The 17122-nt window shown below is 44.3% G+C and overlaps 1 protein-coding gene across 1 annotated transcript in view; it reads right to left on the reverse strand.

Moving 5' to 3' along the window:
* NCKAP1L (NCK associated protein 1 like) overlaps positions 1–17122 on the reverse strand; it is a 53348-nt gene that overhangs the window by 6595 nt on the left and 29631 nt on the right. The window contains exons 21-31 of the mRNA XM_004053278.5: positions 16819–16950; positions 14021–14239; positions 12406–12536; positions 9424–9521; positions 9197–9290; positions 8956–9038; positions 8536–8616; positions 5585–5678; positions 4568–4684; positions 3758–3867; positions 1860–1949 (exon numbers count right to left, since the gene is read on the reverse strand). Coding sequence (XP_004053326.1) covers positions 1860–1949; positions 3758–3867; positions 4568–4684; positions 5585–5678; positions 8536–8616; positions 8956–9038; positions 9197–9290; positions 9424–9521; positions 12406–12536; positions 14021–14239; positions 16819–16950 — 1249 coding nt within the window. The remainder of the gene's footprint in view (positions 1–1859; positions 1950–3757; positions 3868–4567; positions 4685–5584; positions 5679–8535; positions 8617–8955; positions 9039–9196; positions 9291–9423; positions 9522–12405; positions 12537–14020; positions 14240–16818; positions 16951–17122) is intronic.

Raw genomic sequence — 17122 nt, forward strand, 5'->3', positions numbered from 1 at the left:
TTGGCTTCACTGGAAGGCCACAGGGGCAAACACTGTCCACATTTTGGGGTGTTGGAAGGGGTCCAAGCAGAAGGAGGTAAGAATACAGGCGGGTAATACAGAATCACCTCCAACCTGACAGGGGTGAAAACTACCTGAGGAAGTGAAGAGTCATGCCAAAATAATCCAGAACCTAAAATGAGCAGCAGACAGCAGGAACTAACATTTGCTGAGCATCTACTATGTACTAGGCACTTTCACGCATAATACCTTATGGATTCTAACCACTCTATCATAAGGATTATTACCCACTTTTATGGATAGAGAGCCGAAGTCTCAGAAGAGCTCATTGCCTTGCCAAGGCCATGCTGCTGCTCTATGTATTGTGCCCCCACATAGCCCACCACCATGGGCACTGCCCTCACTCTCCCCTCATCTACCTCTTCTGCCCTCTTGCCTCACCAAACACATCCCACACAAATACATCCACCCCCAAGTCCATTCTCCTCTCTCTCATAATCCTTAACCAGCCCAGCCTAGGCCTTTTTCTAGCTGGAGAAACTAAGGCATAAATATCACTCAGTGACTGTGTATTTCAAGAAGGAGACCTGGAGGGAATCCCCGGAATCCCTGGCCCCTAGCATTTCTGGGCCTGGGACAAGAATACAGATGGAGGTCCACATACCACATGACTAATTAAATCAAGCTAACAAGCTAGTATATTCTAGCTTTCAACCTTCACAATGTACCTTTGTAGTCTTATGGAAGCCCAGGTTTGAATTAAGAATTTTTGGGCTCCTCCAAGTTCTGCACCAGAACAGGGTGAAGGGAAGAAACAAGCTTCCAGCCCAGTCCCCCTTCTCCTCCCACCCTCAGTTAGAGGGATTTTGTGTGCACTTGTAGACTTCCTTATCTGCATATCTAAACTCCAGCCATACGTCCCTTGGGCACTAGAGGTATATCCACCAGTAGGACGGTCCGCCTCAGTAGGAAGAAGTTTAACACAGGCCCTACAAGTGGGCTGAAGCTGCTTAGCAAAGTATTCTGGGGCCCCAGATATCTCTCGTATGGGCCTCAAGGTGGGGTACAGGCTCTACCCCTTCCCATTGGCCAGAGGAGAACACTCTACTAGAGGAAGGCCCAAGCAGGGCCTTTTAAACACTGGGCCCAGGGCAAAAGCCCTTCCTGTCCATACCTAAGTGCATTACTAACATGGAGAATCAGAGCAAAAGAGTGAGTAAGAGTGTTGAAGAGGGAAACAGGGTCATGAGGAAAAAAACTTTTAAAGTTAACTGAGTCAGAGTTCCCAAAACTTTCTGCCAGAGTAGAGAGAAGCCCACAGCTTGGGAAGCAAAGAGAAGAGACAGCAGGAGCTGCCTGATTCATGGTCCACCAGGCTCCCTGCCTTACAGCTTTTTAGCTAAAATCCTTGCCCTCCTCTGAGCCCCCACCCCTCAACCTCTGAGTTCAGCTCTGTGTTATCCAGCACTCTTTTCATAGTACTCTTAAAAACAAGAAATGCAGTGGTAGAAAATTGTCAAGTGAAACCAAACATGTACTGGACAGGTAATTACCAATAAGGGGCACAGCTGCCCTATCAGATCAGACTCGGGAACATTGCAGGACATGGGCCCAGCCAGCTTAGGGGCCAGGAAGGCCCTGTCTTGCAGAAGTCCTTGAAGACTCTACTCTGGGATTATAGGACAAGTTTAGAATGTTAATCAGAATGTGAGGACTACACTCAGAGGGTTATGCAGAGTTAAGTCCTTAGTTAATGCTTTTGGGTGACAAGAATGGCAAGGATGCAAAGACCCTAAACAGAAGTCTCCCTCTGGCCCTTCCATTCCCTGTTCTCACACCAATTTAAATAAGATACTTACCAAGCGCATGAGCAGAGAAATGGATTCTCGATTTCTGGTTTTAAGCTTGTCAGTCTCCTGGCCCAGCTGCAAGAGGCTGACAGAGGCCACCTGTAAGGGAAGAATTTGTAAAGCAGATTTTTATACAGGTCAGTATCAAATGGCCTCAGGCTGCAGGAAGTTAAGAAAAGATCAAGGAGAGAGTTAAGAAGTGCTAGAATGTTCCTGAAGACTCAGGATGGGAAAGTGGCAAATCTCCTAGGTTTCAGAGATACATGTTGCCTATAAGCCAGTGCAGACAACAGGTTGCCAGGAGTGCTAGGGGAGAGATTGCAAGGGGCAGGGAAACAACCTAGAGCAAAGGCAGGTGATGTATGCCAGGAGATTAACCTCTCTTTTCCTAGGCAGCCTCCAGACACCACTGTCATCAGGCTGTTTATGGCTGACTCCCTATCTGACTAGAGGCAGTGAGCCTCTGATTCAGACACAGCTCTCGCTCGTGGTATTCTCCAGTCAACTCCCAAATGGCTGTCATCTCCATCATCCCCAAACCCCCAAAGGATCAAAGAAGAAACATGATTCATTGTATCCCAGACCCAGGTGACCTGCATTTAGCAAACAGAGGATAAAAGGGAAGGTAAGGGTGGGGGATTCCCTTCTCACCCCTTCTCAGAGATCTGGTGTGAATCCTCTTTGCATTTAAGATGCTCAGAGCCAGGTCTATCTGGTTGGGTGCCTCAGCTTAAATAGAGACACACCAACCAATCTTATGATCCCTGACATGTACTTCTCAGAATGAGGGTATAATTCCTGAGAGAACAATATGATCCGCTGTGTTTCCTCCTGGAAGGAGACAGATGAGGCCCTGGTTCTTATATCGGGACCATACTTTGCAAAGAAATAAGCTCTTTGTTACTGAGAATGCTCAAGCAGGCAGAGGGGAATGGACCATGTATCAGAAGTATATGAACAAAATTCCTCTATGGAGGATTTAGAATGGAAAATTCTAGGGCCTATCGTATTTGTTCTGAGTTTTCCCAGAGGCAAAACTAAGATCCATGGTGAGAGTTACAGGAAGTCAAATTTTGGCTAAAATTTTTAACATTTTTTTTTAAGAAATTGGATATGACCTACAGTGGAATCTGCTGCCTAGTTTTAAGTTCCAGTCCCTAGAAATCTAGACCATTGGTTCTAGTCAGATCCCCAGACAAGCAGCATCAAGATTACCTGGGAACAGAAATGCACATTATTCAGCCCCACCCTAATCTACTAAGGTAGAAACTCTCCAGGTGATTCTGATTTACATTAAAGTTTGAGAAGTAGTCATTGATCATTTGTCCATACAGAGTTAGAAAGGGCCTTAAAGATGATAAAACTCAGTGTCTCTACAACTTGAATGTGCATCTGATCTCCCAGAGGCCTTATTAAAAACACAGAGGCCTAGATTTACCCTACAATATTCTAACTCAGTAGGTCTGGTGTAAAGATCAGGAATCTGTATTTTAACAAGCTCCCCAAGATATTCTGATGCATACCAAGGTGCATGGATTCGGTTTAATCTGAATTCATGGGTTCAGTTTAATCTCACTGTTTTATATATGAAAATACCGAGGCCCCAAAATCTTGGCACTTCAGAGGTCACACAACTACTTAATGGCAGATCAAATATCAGAACTCAGATTTTCTGACTCTTTGTCCAATGATCTTTGCAAATATTCAAGCAGAGGCTGAAACACCAGCTGTTAGGAAATTTAGAAGAAACTCTTGCCTTTCACATAGTAGCTTCTCACTGTTTACTGAATGAATTAGGTGGGAAGTTAGACTCAAAAGCCTGTTCAACGATAATTGTCTACAGATTTAAGTCAAACCAATTCCAGCCCTTTGCAATCTTCCATTCCTTATAAGCTAGACCCACTCACCACCAGAAATTCCTTGAGGTGAGTTTCAATGTTCTTGTTGTAGAGCGTGAAGAGGGCAGCAGACACCTGGATGATGGCTTTGGTCAAGCAATGAATATTGTTGTTGTAACCTAGGTTATTATTGATATAGATGGAGAGAAAAAAGAGGAAATGACAAAGTAAGCCACTCCAGGATGACCCAAACTGGTAATTTCTCATGTTTTCAAGCTGAGCCACCAGTATTTGACACCAAAAGGATGAGAAGGCATTTTGAGATTAGAGGCAGGATATTCCTATGAAATCTTATTGAAATTGAATTATGCATAGTTCATTCTCTCATTCTGAAGTGGTGTTTTTTTTTTTTCAGGGTAGGGGGTGTTTTCTTCCTTTTCTTTTCTTTTTTTTTTTTTTTTTTTTTTTAAGACAGGGTCTTGCTCTGTCACCATGCTGGAGTGCAGAGGCGCAATCATGGCTCACTACAACCTTGACCCCTTGGGCTCAAGCCATCCTCCTACCTCAGCCTCCCAGGTAGCTGGGACTACAGGCCACCCTGCCCAGCTAGTTTATTTATTTTTGTAGAAACAGGGTTTCACCACGTTGCCTAGGCTGGTCTGGAACTCATGGGCTCAAGTGATCTACCCACCTCACCTTGGCCTCCCAAAGTGCTAGGATTACAGGCATGAGCCACCGTGTCCAGCCTTCAAGTGCTTTTTGAAATAGAACTTTACACCCAAGTCAGAAGTCTATATTTTCCAGTATCTCTGTCTCCTCTCTCTACCCCAGGACACTAACTTGAATAGCACTGGTGTCTCAAACCTACCCCTTACTTACCATCCTTCTCAATGCTATAAAAGGAAGAAGGGTCAGTGGCAAGGAGTGGGAGGGAAACTGCCAGAAAGATCAAGAGCAGGCAGGCCACCTTATATTCCTCCTCAGGAGATGAAGTATCTGGTGAGAAGGAAAAAAGGAAAGAGGAAAAGTGAATAAAGTCAGCAAACAGAAGTTATCTGTTACAGGGGTCCTACTTCACAGAATTGCTGTGAGGATCACAGGAGAAAATATCTATGAATACACTTTATAAAGCCTATGGGCAAGTTATTACTTAATTTTCCTGAAGAAACAGGACTAGCATCCACCTATAGTGAAGGGCCTGAGTCCTGGAGGCCTCCCTGGCAACAGGGCAGAACTTTCAGCCAAGGGCTCTGCTGATGTACAATGCAACCCTAGGATGCCTGTCCACTGCCTGATAGGATGGAGAGGCAGAAGGAAGACAAAAGGTTCTCACCCACCATGAGAGAAGAAGAAGGGTAAGTCTGGCCATTTTGAAAGGCCTTAATCCTAGCCCCTTGGTTCATCGTGTTCTGAGTGTGTATAGGTATGACTGAAATCAGAGGAAATGTGTAATGGAAAATATGTGTTAAGTGTGAGAGGGGAAGAAATAAACAGTGTCAAGGTGATTATGTGGAGAGAGAAAGCACAAAATCACTATGGGGAATTTGGGTGCTATACCACACAACCCACTATTTTGTATTGTTCTCTCATTGTTTCATTTGCATTAATTTATTTTCCCAACCAGATTGTAAATGCCTTTGAGCACTTGCAGAGCACCAAACAGACTCTCACTTAGTACTTTTTAGCTGACCGGTAGATCAACTAGTTGGAACCTGAGGATAAATCTAAATCGCCTATGTAAGTATTTTCTGAAGGTTAGGGTCCTTCCTTCACTCCCAGCTTATATCCTCTGAATATATAATCTCAAATAAAGGCTTCTTTGACATTGACATTTTTTCACCCAAAATAAGGCCCAAGCCCTCCTTTCCCAAATCTCGCCCCTTTCCTCAATCTTACCAGCTTTCAGATTAGCAATGGCAGCCACCAAGGCTGGGTCAATGTCACAGCCCACACCTGCAGCAGATGCCAGCTCAAAGATACTCAGGGTCACCTGGAGAGAAGAAAATAACATTCTAGAGAGGATTCGCAGGACATACTGGCTTGACAGAAGGAATGCATAGCCAGGACTCTTGGATCACAGATTTAATTTTTTTTAAAAGATACTTTTATATATATGTAGAGAAAGAGAGAGAGTCTCGCTATTTTGTCCAGGCTGGTTTCAAACTCCTGGACTCAAGAAATCCTCCTGCCTCAGCCTCCCAAAGTGCTGGGATTACAGGCATGAGCCACAGTGTCCAGCTAATCATAGATTTTAAACTTCTGGCTTATTGTCATCTTTTCTACATATTCCCTTCATAGCTCTCCCAATCCTACAGGGAAAATAACCCTTTGGGACACTCCATCGTACAAATTTACTTTTTCAACTTCATTTTCCTAAATACTTCCTTTATTCGGTGCTGCCAGGATAATTTATTCACTGTCCCCAAACTACAACTTCCTCTCCCATACTCTGGTTCAGGTGCTTCCCTCTTTTGAGGGTCCTTTTCTCTCCTCTATTTATATCTATGTTACGTCCATCCCTTAGATCTCATCTTCTCTGTAAAGCGCTACCTGATTACTTCAGCCCAAAGCCAGCTCTTCCCTCCTTACGTTGGTACCACAGACTTAGCATTGATCACACACAGCATCTGGTGTTAGTTATCTTTTTAGATGGAATGCAAGACTCATCTCCTTATCTTGCCAAATAGATAGCTTTTTAAAACCTCATGGCATAGTGAAGGGAGCAAAAAGCTTTGGAGTGAGACAGATCTGGGTTCAAGTCCTAGCAACACCACTTATTAAGTGTGTGACCTTGACTAAAAGTTACTTAACCTCTTTGATCCCTCATTTTCCCATCTATAAAACTGGCATAATAACATTTACCTCACATAGTTGTTGTGAAGATTAAATTAGACCACACATCGACCCTAGTGACTAACAGAGAAAATGTGATGCCTTTACATCCTCTTCCTTTATCTTAAAGTCAGGAGTTTTGCATTTCTCTTTACCTTCTCTAGTGTTTAACATAATGCTGAGCACATAGAAGGCATTCAATAAATATTGATTGATTGATACCTGAATCTCTCATTGTACTCACAGTCAGGTTCCCAGGACAGAGCCCCAAGCTCCTACTCCCATACTAAGTACCTAGACCCCTTTTTAGATTTAAAAAAATGTTTTTTGAAAGAACAAGGATAATTGTTTTAATACTGGACAACTAAGTATCTTATGCAAGTAATCCCACAGACTGGCCAGAGCGATGGCTCATGCCTGTAATCCCAGCATTTTGGGAGGCCAAGGTGGGTGGATCACTTGAGTCCAGGAGTTGGAGACAAGCCTGGCCAACCTGGTGAAACCCTGTCTTTACTAAAAATACAAAAATTAGCCAGGCGTGGTGGCATGAACCTGAAGTTCCAGGAGGAACTCGGGGGGCTGATGCATGAGAATTGCCTGAATCCAGGAGGTAGAGGTTGCAGTGAGCTGAGATCGCACTCCAGCACTGGGCAACACAGCGAGACTCTGTCTCAAGAAAAAAAAAAAAGAATCCCACAGACATAGCAACATACACACACTTTGCTGTGGTACTGATACAGAAGCCAAATCTTTGCCACCTTCTGTTCTGCCCTTATTTAAATCCCCTACTACCTAAATGACCATTTGTGGAACCACGGCCTCGGAGATAAGGAACCTGGTTCATGAGGTTTTCTGGAGGAAGAAAGGGATGGTTGAAGGGATTTTATCTTTTCTTCTTCTAATCTTCTTGCTCCTCTGAGGCAGTAACAGCATCTCTGATGGACAGGCCATCCTCCCTCTCTGCCCCTACCTGCTTATTTTCACAGGCAGGCAGAGCCTAAAGATTGGAGCTACCCAGGAGATATCAGCTAGACAAGGTCCTGACAGCTTAGAGCATTTGGACCAACATCAGCAGGTGCCAGAAACCCAGGCTCAGCTTAAAATCAAAGATCTTTCAAGAGGGGCAGCTATCCTAGTGAAACACTGCCCCCTCACTGCCCCCACAGTCACTTGCCCCTCATGATTTTAGGCAGATAGAGGTGGAAATTTCACAACTCTTTTGATCTCAAAGTAAGGAAGATTTTCTTAACATATAACTTTAATTCTTCCTGCTAACTAGTTTCCTCTTAACACAGACCACTCGCCGTTAAAGGAATCAATTATAAGAGAAGGAGCCTGCCCTATGCATTTGAAGGATTCTATTCCTAGGCTCTAGCTGTATTTCCTGCCATAGCATACTTCTTAGTTCCAGATGATTCAAAAGACAAGATGACTCAAAGGTGGGAGATGGGTGGGAAATGGATGCTTAACTTATATTGTCTGCGGAAGCCCTTCTTCCTCTCACCATCTCCTGTAGTAAATGGGGGTCTGAGGCAGGTGATGCAGACATAGAGGAACCAGAAAGCTTAAGGATGGGAGGAAGAAAAGGCCAGGAAAAGAAAAGACTGAGGGCAGGCAGGGTGGGTGGGAATGAAAGGAACAAATCTTCCTACAAACAGTACCTAACCTCAAGACTAAAGAGCGGACTTGTTTGCACATAGTTTATCTAATTTGCACAGTGCTCGTATCAGGTGAAAACCTACAGATACTACCCTAGGTCTTACCCCTCCCCCTCCAGTAATGTCTCCCCAACCCTCATAGTGTCTCCCAGCCTCCCACTTCTCTCCATCCCCCTACATCTTGCCAGCTCTGCTCTTTCTCTCCAAGAATATTCATCTGACCAGTTTTCCTATTCAAACCTTCGCCCTTATCCCTATGGTGTTCTTCAGAACCCGCTCTCCCTTACAAGATCCTAGCTACCTCCTTTTCAACAACAAAAGTCTCCTAATTAGATTCTACTTTGCACTCCTCCATACCTTGATGTCTGTGTCTGGAGTGACAAACTCCTTCAAGCACTCAATGGGACCCATAAGAAATGGGCAGTGGGAGGAGAAAACCTGGAGGAAAGAGAAGATAAATGAGTCCACAAGACCATGACCAATGCCTTCAAAAATAGGTAGAAATAAAAAAAAAAGGAGGGGCACTCAATTTAGATAAGAACCTAGCCAGCTTTCCAAGCCATCCCTCTCCTTATGCCTCTAGATTTCCTAAGCTCATTTATTCCTAGGGATCCTCTAGGATCTCTGCCAAATTACGCTCCCTCTTCTCAATGCTCACCAACCCCTTCTGAAGCAGAAGTTAAAACTGATTCCCACAATACTTCCACAAATTCTCATACAAACCCTACCCACAGAGGTATCTGTGACTCTGTGACAGACCCCTCCCCACCAACTCACCTCCCGAAGTCCCTCTTGGGCCATGGCCCTGAAACTGAGGATAACCCCAATGATGGTCATGCGCTTTAGCACATTTTCAGCCCCTGAGGAGAAAGAAGCGTGTTAGAAAAGATAATTTAGAGAGGGATTGGTGATGATTTTGATTCTACAGACCCAGCCTAGCCTCCAGATTCCTGAAAACCCTGTCATCTGCAATGTGATTCCACAGCTCCTTCTCACTATAGGGGAAGAGGATGCTTACCTGTCAGCTGGGGCAGCAGGGAAGCCATCAAGTCCGGCTTGCTAAAGTTGGATCTGATCTGAACAAGTATGTCCATGTTTTCCACCACCAGCTTCTGTAGTCCAGGAACACAGAGACATTAAGCAGGAAAAGAAGAGACCAATGTTACATCTTCCCTCCCAGTCTCCTGTACCCACCCTCTTTCCTCAAGGTAGGATCTTTTCCCCAAGGGATTGTTTCCATAGTACCTTCAGCTCCACAATCTGAGAGGTCACATGCCACATCAGGTTATCACTCAGGAACTTCATGCCATAGGGGCCCAGGAGTTCTGCCAAGGCCCGCATCTCTGGAACAGAGTTACAGAGGCCCCAGATGGGACTCAGAAGGCACTGGAGTATTTGTACAACAGCTATAGGGTAATTTGAATATTTAAAATGTTTTCCAGCAAGAAAAGAAAATGAGAAGTCAAGGAGCAAAAATAGCCTAAAATCCTACATTCAAGTGACAAGTCTGGCAAGTCCATGGGACATTTACCCTCTCTCCACTGGTACTCACACCAAGACTTACCACAAATGATAACTAATTACTTTACTTTCCTATAAGAATCTATACTTTCCCGTGTTCCTTTATATGAACACTTCGCTTTTACTCTTGCTGTACTAGCTATACTAGTTTTATTAGATGTAAGACCTTAAGTCATTGAACCTCTCTGAGCCTGGTTTACTTCTCTGTAAAATGAGGATATGAATATCTGCCATGAACAACCCACAGAATTGATGTGAGAGTAAATAAGATACATTATAAAAACTTTGGAAAATATATGGATAAAGGAGTATTATGATGATGTTATGAGTCCTCTGAATTATGTGGCATAGGAAGGATCATCATGGTTTTACAGACAAGGGGGTTAAGTGCTTGTCCAAGGCCACTTAACCACAGCAGGGGCTGGTACTGGAAGCCTAGTGCAATGTCTTACTGCCCCTTACTGCAGCCCAGCAGATACAACTATTTCCTCATCTAAGATCTGATGTTTTTTGTATGTTTTTCCCTTTACTTCCCTTACTTAGTGTCCCACTGTCCAAATTTTCCTCTCCTTGAGCTACCTTTTCTTTTTTCATAATCAACACACATCCCGCAGAGTCTCAGTTCTTTATTCCTCTAAATCCTTCTTTTCTCTAGTCAGTCCCAGTGCTTTATCCCTTGCCACCCAGCCTGCTCTGGCCCTTTGTGAATTAAATAAAGCCTGCCTGGGGAAATCCCATGTCAGAAACACTAGTGACAAATCCAGATAGGAAGGAGCTCTAGCTATGATCTCTGGCTGTGGGCCATCCCAGCAGGGAAAACCATGAAAGACCAGAAGTAACACAAACAAGAGACCAGTAGAAGAAAGGCAAGTTTAATATCACTAATAAGAGTTCAGAGAGAAATGGAAGTCAAGGCTCCACACTCAAGTCTTTCAAAGCAGGACCAGTGATCTCCACCTTCATCAATGACAGAGGAAATGGAACTGGTCACAGCCACTGACACAGAGTCTTGTCCACAGTAGATGTTAGACATTTTTAGAGTCAACCTGTTTTAATAGGAAGAACTGAGCTCAGAACTATGAAAGGATTTCCTGACCGATCAACTTGGATAATGCCGCAATGGCTGACAGAGAGGAAGAAGAGCTGAATCGCCCTCTGTAGCTGACAGAAAGGAGACACACTGATCTACCAGTTTGGATCTGCCAAAGCTCCTTACTCCAGTCTTCTCTACCCCCAGCTAGCAACCCTAGGGCATCCTTCTCTTTCCATCTATCTATTTTTGCAGTAGCATTGCCCCATCACTATGGCAACCAAGGGAAATTGGGTTGGGGGTGGTAGAAGGGGGAATCAGCATTACCTCCTGCTGCTTGTCATTTGTCAGCAAGACCTAAAGCTGATTTTAGAGGCTGCCTACAGTTTGTGGGTAGAGTTGATGAGAAGGGGACATCTGAAACCTGCAGCAGGTAAAGCGTAGGGTCAGCTTACTGATGGAGGCGGGATGATGGGAAGGAGGCAGAACTGGAAAACAGAACTGTGTACTTTGGCTTTCTTAGCACCCCCCAAAGAAGAAGACTGGAGAGGACAGCGTCACTGGAATATCTTCTCCCTGTCCCAGATACTATGCAGCATCCCTGATTTATATGGAGGTGAGAGGAAGGAGAAAGAAGTAGGATAGTTCATGAATTAGTTGGTAAAAACAAACCTATTAAAAAGGATCTTGTAGTTTCAAACCCTCTTGAGAAAGGGAAAGGCTTCCCATCTCATTCACTACACACTCCTTACCTGCCTCCCCCTGAGACACAAAAGCACTTCTAGACACTGGAAGGCAGCGCTGTACAGTGCTTAAGCCCCCAGTTCCTGGAGTTTGACTGCCTGGAGTCGAACTCCAAGTCCTACTATTTATGAATATGTGGACTTAGGCAAGTTCCTTAAACTCTCTGTGTCCCAGTGTCCTCATCTGAAAAACGGGAATAAGTGTATCTATTATACCTCAAGGGTGTTATGAGGATTAAGTGAGTTAATATGTATAAACACTTAGAACTTAGCCCACAATAAATGCCATGTATCATCTCATCATCGTTATTTTTAAACATCAGCAATCCAAACACTGGCTAAGACTCTAAAATGTATCCCTAAAGCATAAGACGCTGGCTGGGCGCGGTGGCTCATGCCTGTAATCCCAGCGCTTTGGGAGGCTGAGGCGGGCAGATCACAAGGTCAGGAGATCGAGACCATCCTAGCTAACATGGTAAAACCCCATCTCTACTAAAAATATATATATATATATAAAAAATTAGTCCAGCATGGTGGCATTTGCCTGTAGTCCCAGCTATTCGGGAGGCTGAGGCAGGAGAATTGCTTGAACCCGGGAGGCGCACGTTGCAGTGAGCCAAGATCGTGCCGCTGCACTCCACCCTGGGCAACAGAGCGAGACTCCATCTCAAAAAAAAAAGAAGAAGGAGAAGAAGAAGATGCCATGACAGCAGACCACTATTTAATGATTCCAAACAGGAGAATGTCCTCCTTACACTTTATCCCTTACCCTTCACTATTAGGTTGGTGCAAAAGTAACTGTGGTTTTTGCAATGAAAAGTAATTGCAAAAATTACTTTTGCACCAACCTAAATACATGTCCTAGTCTTTTATTCTCTGTGCATTGAAGGAAGGGCTCAGCTCCTTGACAAGAAGACCAGGCCCTGAGCTCACCAGAGATGTCAGAGAACTCCTCTGCACTGAAGTTCTGCTCCCCTTCTCTGGGCAGGCTGATGAAGGCCTGCATGGCTGGGGAGAGGATGATGGTCCCGCTGCTTGCCTGTCTAAGCAGACTTTCCAGGTACCTACAGGGTTGGCCAAGAAAACATAGATTAGGATCCAATCCCTTCTCCCTACTAGCATTCCCTACTACTACCACTGAGCTCAGAAAGAAAAACTCTGCAAAAGACTGGGGTAGGGAGAAGAAACTCAAAGAAGATGGCACAATGTTCTAATTAACACCCCAAGCTGATGGATCAAAAACAACTGGCAGTACTGGAATTCCACTTTGCCTCTAACCTGGAGGGTATTTTGCTATACCGTCAAATGCAATAGCATGCACTCCCCTCCCTCAACCACTGCTCTTTTCCAACAGCTGTATTCCCCTCACCCTTACCCTCTGTCAGGTAAGACAGGCTCAACCTGGCAAGAAAAAAGTCACTACTTAATTAGACTCCTTTGAAATATACTCTCAAACCTCCTGGGCAAAGAGGTACCTGTGAGCACAGGTCATCAGTCTCCAAATATTTCCTCCTGACCTCTGGGCAAACCCCAGCCAATGTGGGTAGAGGAGGGCTTGACCAACCCGCCTCTCCCAGGCACTTGCTCTGGGTCTGTATCTAATAGACATCACAAGCTAACTGCCAGTGGGCCAAACCCAGTCGAACTTTTTTTTTCCTTTGAATTTACGCTGAAACGGCTGACAGGGGAAGAGGGGCTGAATCACCTTCTCTGGCACCTATGGAAAATTCTTTGTCAAAATTTTGAAACAGATTTTTACATAAAAAATAAGGATTTAGTAGGGCAGCAATCAGGTGGAGCTAAGCGGTGGCTGTTCCCTTTAGAGGGGTATTCTCTCTCCACCTCCTCAAAGTCTCTGCCTGGCCCATGTGGCACATCCATTTACCTTCCCTGCCTGGCCCCAACTGACATTTGCATTTGCAAACTTTGTTTCCCCTTGTTCTGGGGGGTTCTTCTTTGCAGCCTGTTGCCCACTGAGCTGATTTTGGGTTAAGAGCGCCACCCAGTGGCTTGGGGAGGTAGAAATCCAGCTCCTTTCCATTCCTTAACATGTCAAAGGAAACAGTGCTGATTCCCACCTTCTCCAGTTGCAGGGAGGAGGCCCCCTTCTCTATTAAGAACAATAGTCACATCTGGGGAAAAGGAGACGTTCCAGAGAGATGGTAGTAGGCAGATGGTTTTCAGAAGGAGAAGTAAGGGCAAAAAGAGAAATAAGAGAACTTTGGAAAGAGGAAGAGAGATCATTTGAAATTGAAACAGTAAGAATCCAAAAAAGAAAGGTTAAGAACTAGATATTAGAGGGAAAAGGTCAAATAACTGCAGGGTAGGCTGAAGGATGTTCCAGTGAGGGTGAGAAGGAAACTTCGTGGTGGACAGAAGGGGATCTGGGCTTGTCTGAGGTTATTGCTCCATTCCTCAGGAGAAGCAACCCTCCATTTTGGAGTCTATGACCCTGGGAGCTAAAATGCTCGGGCCCTGAGGTCCTACCGTGTAAAGGAAAAAGTGCCAACACAAAGTAAGGCAGTGGGAAAGCCTAAGCAACACTGACCAGTTTGTGTAGAGTGTGGTGATTGTCTGTTCCCCACAGGAATCCAGTGGTTGTGTCTGCTGCAGGAGGGCGTTGCGGATGACTCTGGAAGCATCTGCACCCAAAAACTGGGCCAGTGACTGTATGAAACCAATGTATGCTTTGACTCCTGCCAACAGCTCAGAAGGCCGTATGATCTCCTGGGTCGTGGCATTGTAGCCAGCCAGCCACACAATGGCTCTAGGTGATTAAAAAAAAAAAAAATAGAATTACAATCATAATGGTAAATACAGTAACAATTGTTGAGTGTATATTGTGTTCCAGGTGCTGTGCTAGGATTTTACTACACATATTATCTCATGTAAACCTCATAGTAACCTAATAAGCTAGAGACAGTTATTATCCTCATTTTTATAGATGAGGAAACTGAGACACAGAGATAATAAATCATTGCTGAAGACCACACAGCTGGCAGTGGCAGAGCTGGGACTTGATTCCAGTAACATTTGATCCCTAATTACTGTGCTTTTCTTCCTCCTCTGGAGAAATAGCTCAGGTAGTAGAAGACCTGGGCTCTCTAATTCCATCTAACTCTACCTGACAGTTCACACCCTCTGCATTCCCAGTGAAAGTATTTATCTTTTCTCCTTGAAAAGAATTAGTTCCGATCACTGTCAGAAATGGAAAACCATGCTTAGAAATCCTTGGAAGTATATTATAATCCTGAGTAGCCATGGCACGCCAGGGCTGAATAGAGATCACGCGTGGCTGGCATGCAGCTATAGGCAACATTAGAGAGGTAGAATAACTATCCACACTATATTATTGTAGGGGCACACCAGCAAGACCCCTCACCACTGGACCCCCAACTCCTTTCAAAATACCTCCCCCAAGTATCTGAGATTTCACAATTAGAGTCAGTCCTCTAAGGACTTTTTTCCTTGTTAAAATGTAAACCACAGAGGAAAGAGGTAGTTTTTTGTTTGTTTTGTGTTTTTTGGCAAAATGCTTATGGCAGGGGAGGGGATGGGAAAGGTGGGGCTGGTCTGCTCCACAAATGAAAGGGAAAAGGTTCTCAAGTACCACTTAAGGGAAAATAATACAGAAGGGACAGACTAAGGGCAAGACTGATCTAATTTAGAGTTAACACTGAGGCCAAACCTCTAGGCCAACCTTAGGGCTTTGGGAACAATGATGTCAGTGAAGCAAGTATCAGAGATTATTCGGGTAAAACTTGAATGTCACACTTATGCTGCTCCAGGGCCTGGAAACCACCACCAGCATCTGAAGGCTTGCACATGGGCCATTATCAAACTGTCATCTTCCTGACATTGTGTATGCAACTGAGACACTTTCTTCCTTATAGTTAATGTGTATGTAATGAAAACAAACTAATTTAACTTCACCCAAGCAAAAACCTCAATTGAAAAATAAATTTGCTTCTCTGACAATCAAAACATAGATTCATAACTGGTTTCCCTGCTTCTGTCCTTGCCCCCGCTAATGTAGCCAGAGTAAAATATTGAGTCAAGTCTAATCACTACAGCTTTGCACAAAACCTGCCAGGGCTCCCCATCTCCCATCTCACTCAGAATAAAAGCCGAAGTCCTTACAATGACATATGAGCGCATACACAATCTGCCACTTTTCTGACCTCCCTCACCTTACATCCTACCAGTCTCTCCCAGGCTCATAGTGCTGCAGACACACTGTCTTTCTCCATGTCCCTTGAACCTAGAAGGCATGTTCGAACCTCAGAGCCTTTGCACTTGCTGTTTCCTCTACCTAGAATGCTCTTTCCCCAGTAGTTACATGCGTGGCTTTCTCAGTGTCCTCACAGGTTTACTCAAATGTTACTTTCTCAAAGAGGCCTTTCCTGGACACTCCATCTAAAACTGCAACACCTACTTCTGCCACCACCACCACCACCACCACCAGCACCAGCACCGCACATACCTCCTATCTCCCTTTCCCACTTTATTTTTCTGCTTGGTCCTTATCACTATCTAATCTACTATGTATTCTGCTTTCTTATTTTGTTTATCTATCTTCCCCACCAGAAGTAAGCATGGAGGCAGAGGTTTTTATTTGTTTCGTATATTGCTGTATAAACAGCTTTTAGAATACTCCTGACACACAGCAGGTGTTCAATAAACATTTGTTGAATGAATGAATAAGCTACTTACTCCAAAAGAAAACGCAGAAGTGTTGAGACTTATTCGTAATAATTCTTCCTCCCATTCACCCACTTGCAGACTGTAGTGCCCAATTCCAATGTGCCTCTTACTTTACGGGGCAATGGAGTGAAGCGCAAAGTGGAGGCTAGGGATGTATTTTATTAAAGCCTAACATATGTCAGGAGCTTTGCACTCATTACTAACTTTAATTCTCTACCAACTCTCAATTATGGGTAATTCTCAATTATCCATAAATAAGGTAAATACCATTATCCTTACTTTACAAGGAAGGAAACTGGTTCAAATAAGTTGGACGATCTGCTCCAATGTCTTAGCTAATGACCAGGTTGTCAACACAGGTCTGCTCACTGCAAAGGCCTTGCTCATTCTACTAAACCAGTGGTTTCAATTTTGGGTGTTCATCAAAACCACCTATAGAGGTTTGGGGTTCCTTTTGTTTGCTTTTAATAGAGATGCTTGGGACCTATGCTAGACTGACTGCAACAGAATCTCCACCGTGTGGCATGACCACCAGGATGAATGTAATGGGACCCAACTTTGAGGTCCACCATACTATACATAGAGGTATATGGTATGGTATGAAGACTACTGTCCAAACAGAGGACAAGGAAAGAGTGATACCTGTTGAGTCTGGCCTCTAGGTGGCTGCTGAGGTACTCAGAAGGGAAGATAGTATGTTCAAACACGGAGAAACTGTATACATGATTCATTGTCAGTGCCAGTTCTGTTAAGTTTTGGTGTAGCTTGTCCATGCTAGAAAGGAAAATGAGCCTGGATTACAGGTCTGGCACTGCTTGCTAATGTCTAGGAAGGACGTGTTGGGCCCGTGACCCAGTTTCTAGGGATACTCAGCCTAGAAGAGTACACATTGATGTAGACTTCAAAGGCAAAGTAGGAAATTCGCATTTAAGTGCTTTTCCATGCC

Source organism: Gorilla gorilla, chromosome 10 (assembly GCF_029281585.2).
Source record: "Gorilla gorilla gorilla isolate KB3781 chromosome 10, NHGRI_mGorGor1-v2.1_pri, whole genome shotgun sequence".
In the NCBI taxonomy this organism is placed as follows: Eukaryota; Metazoa; Chordata; class Mammalia; order Primates; family Hominidae; genus Gorilla; species Gorilla gorilla.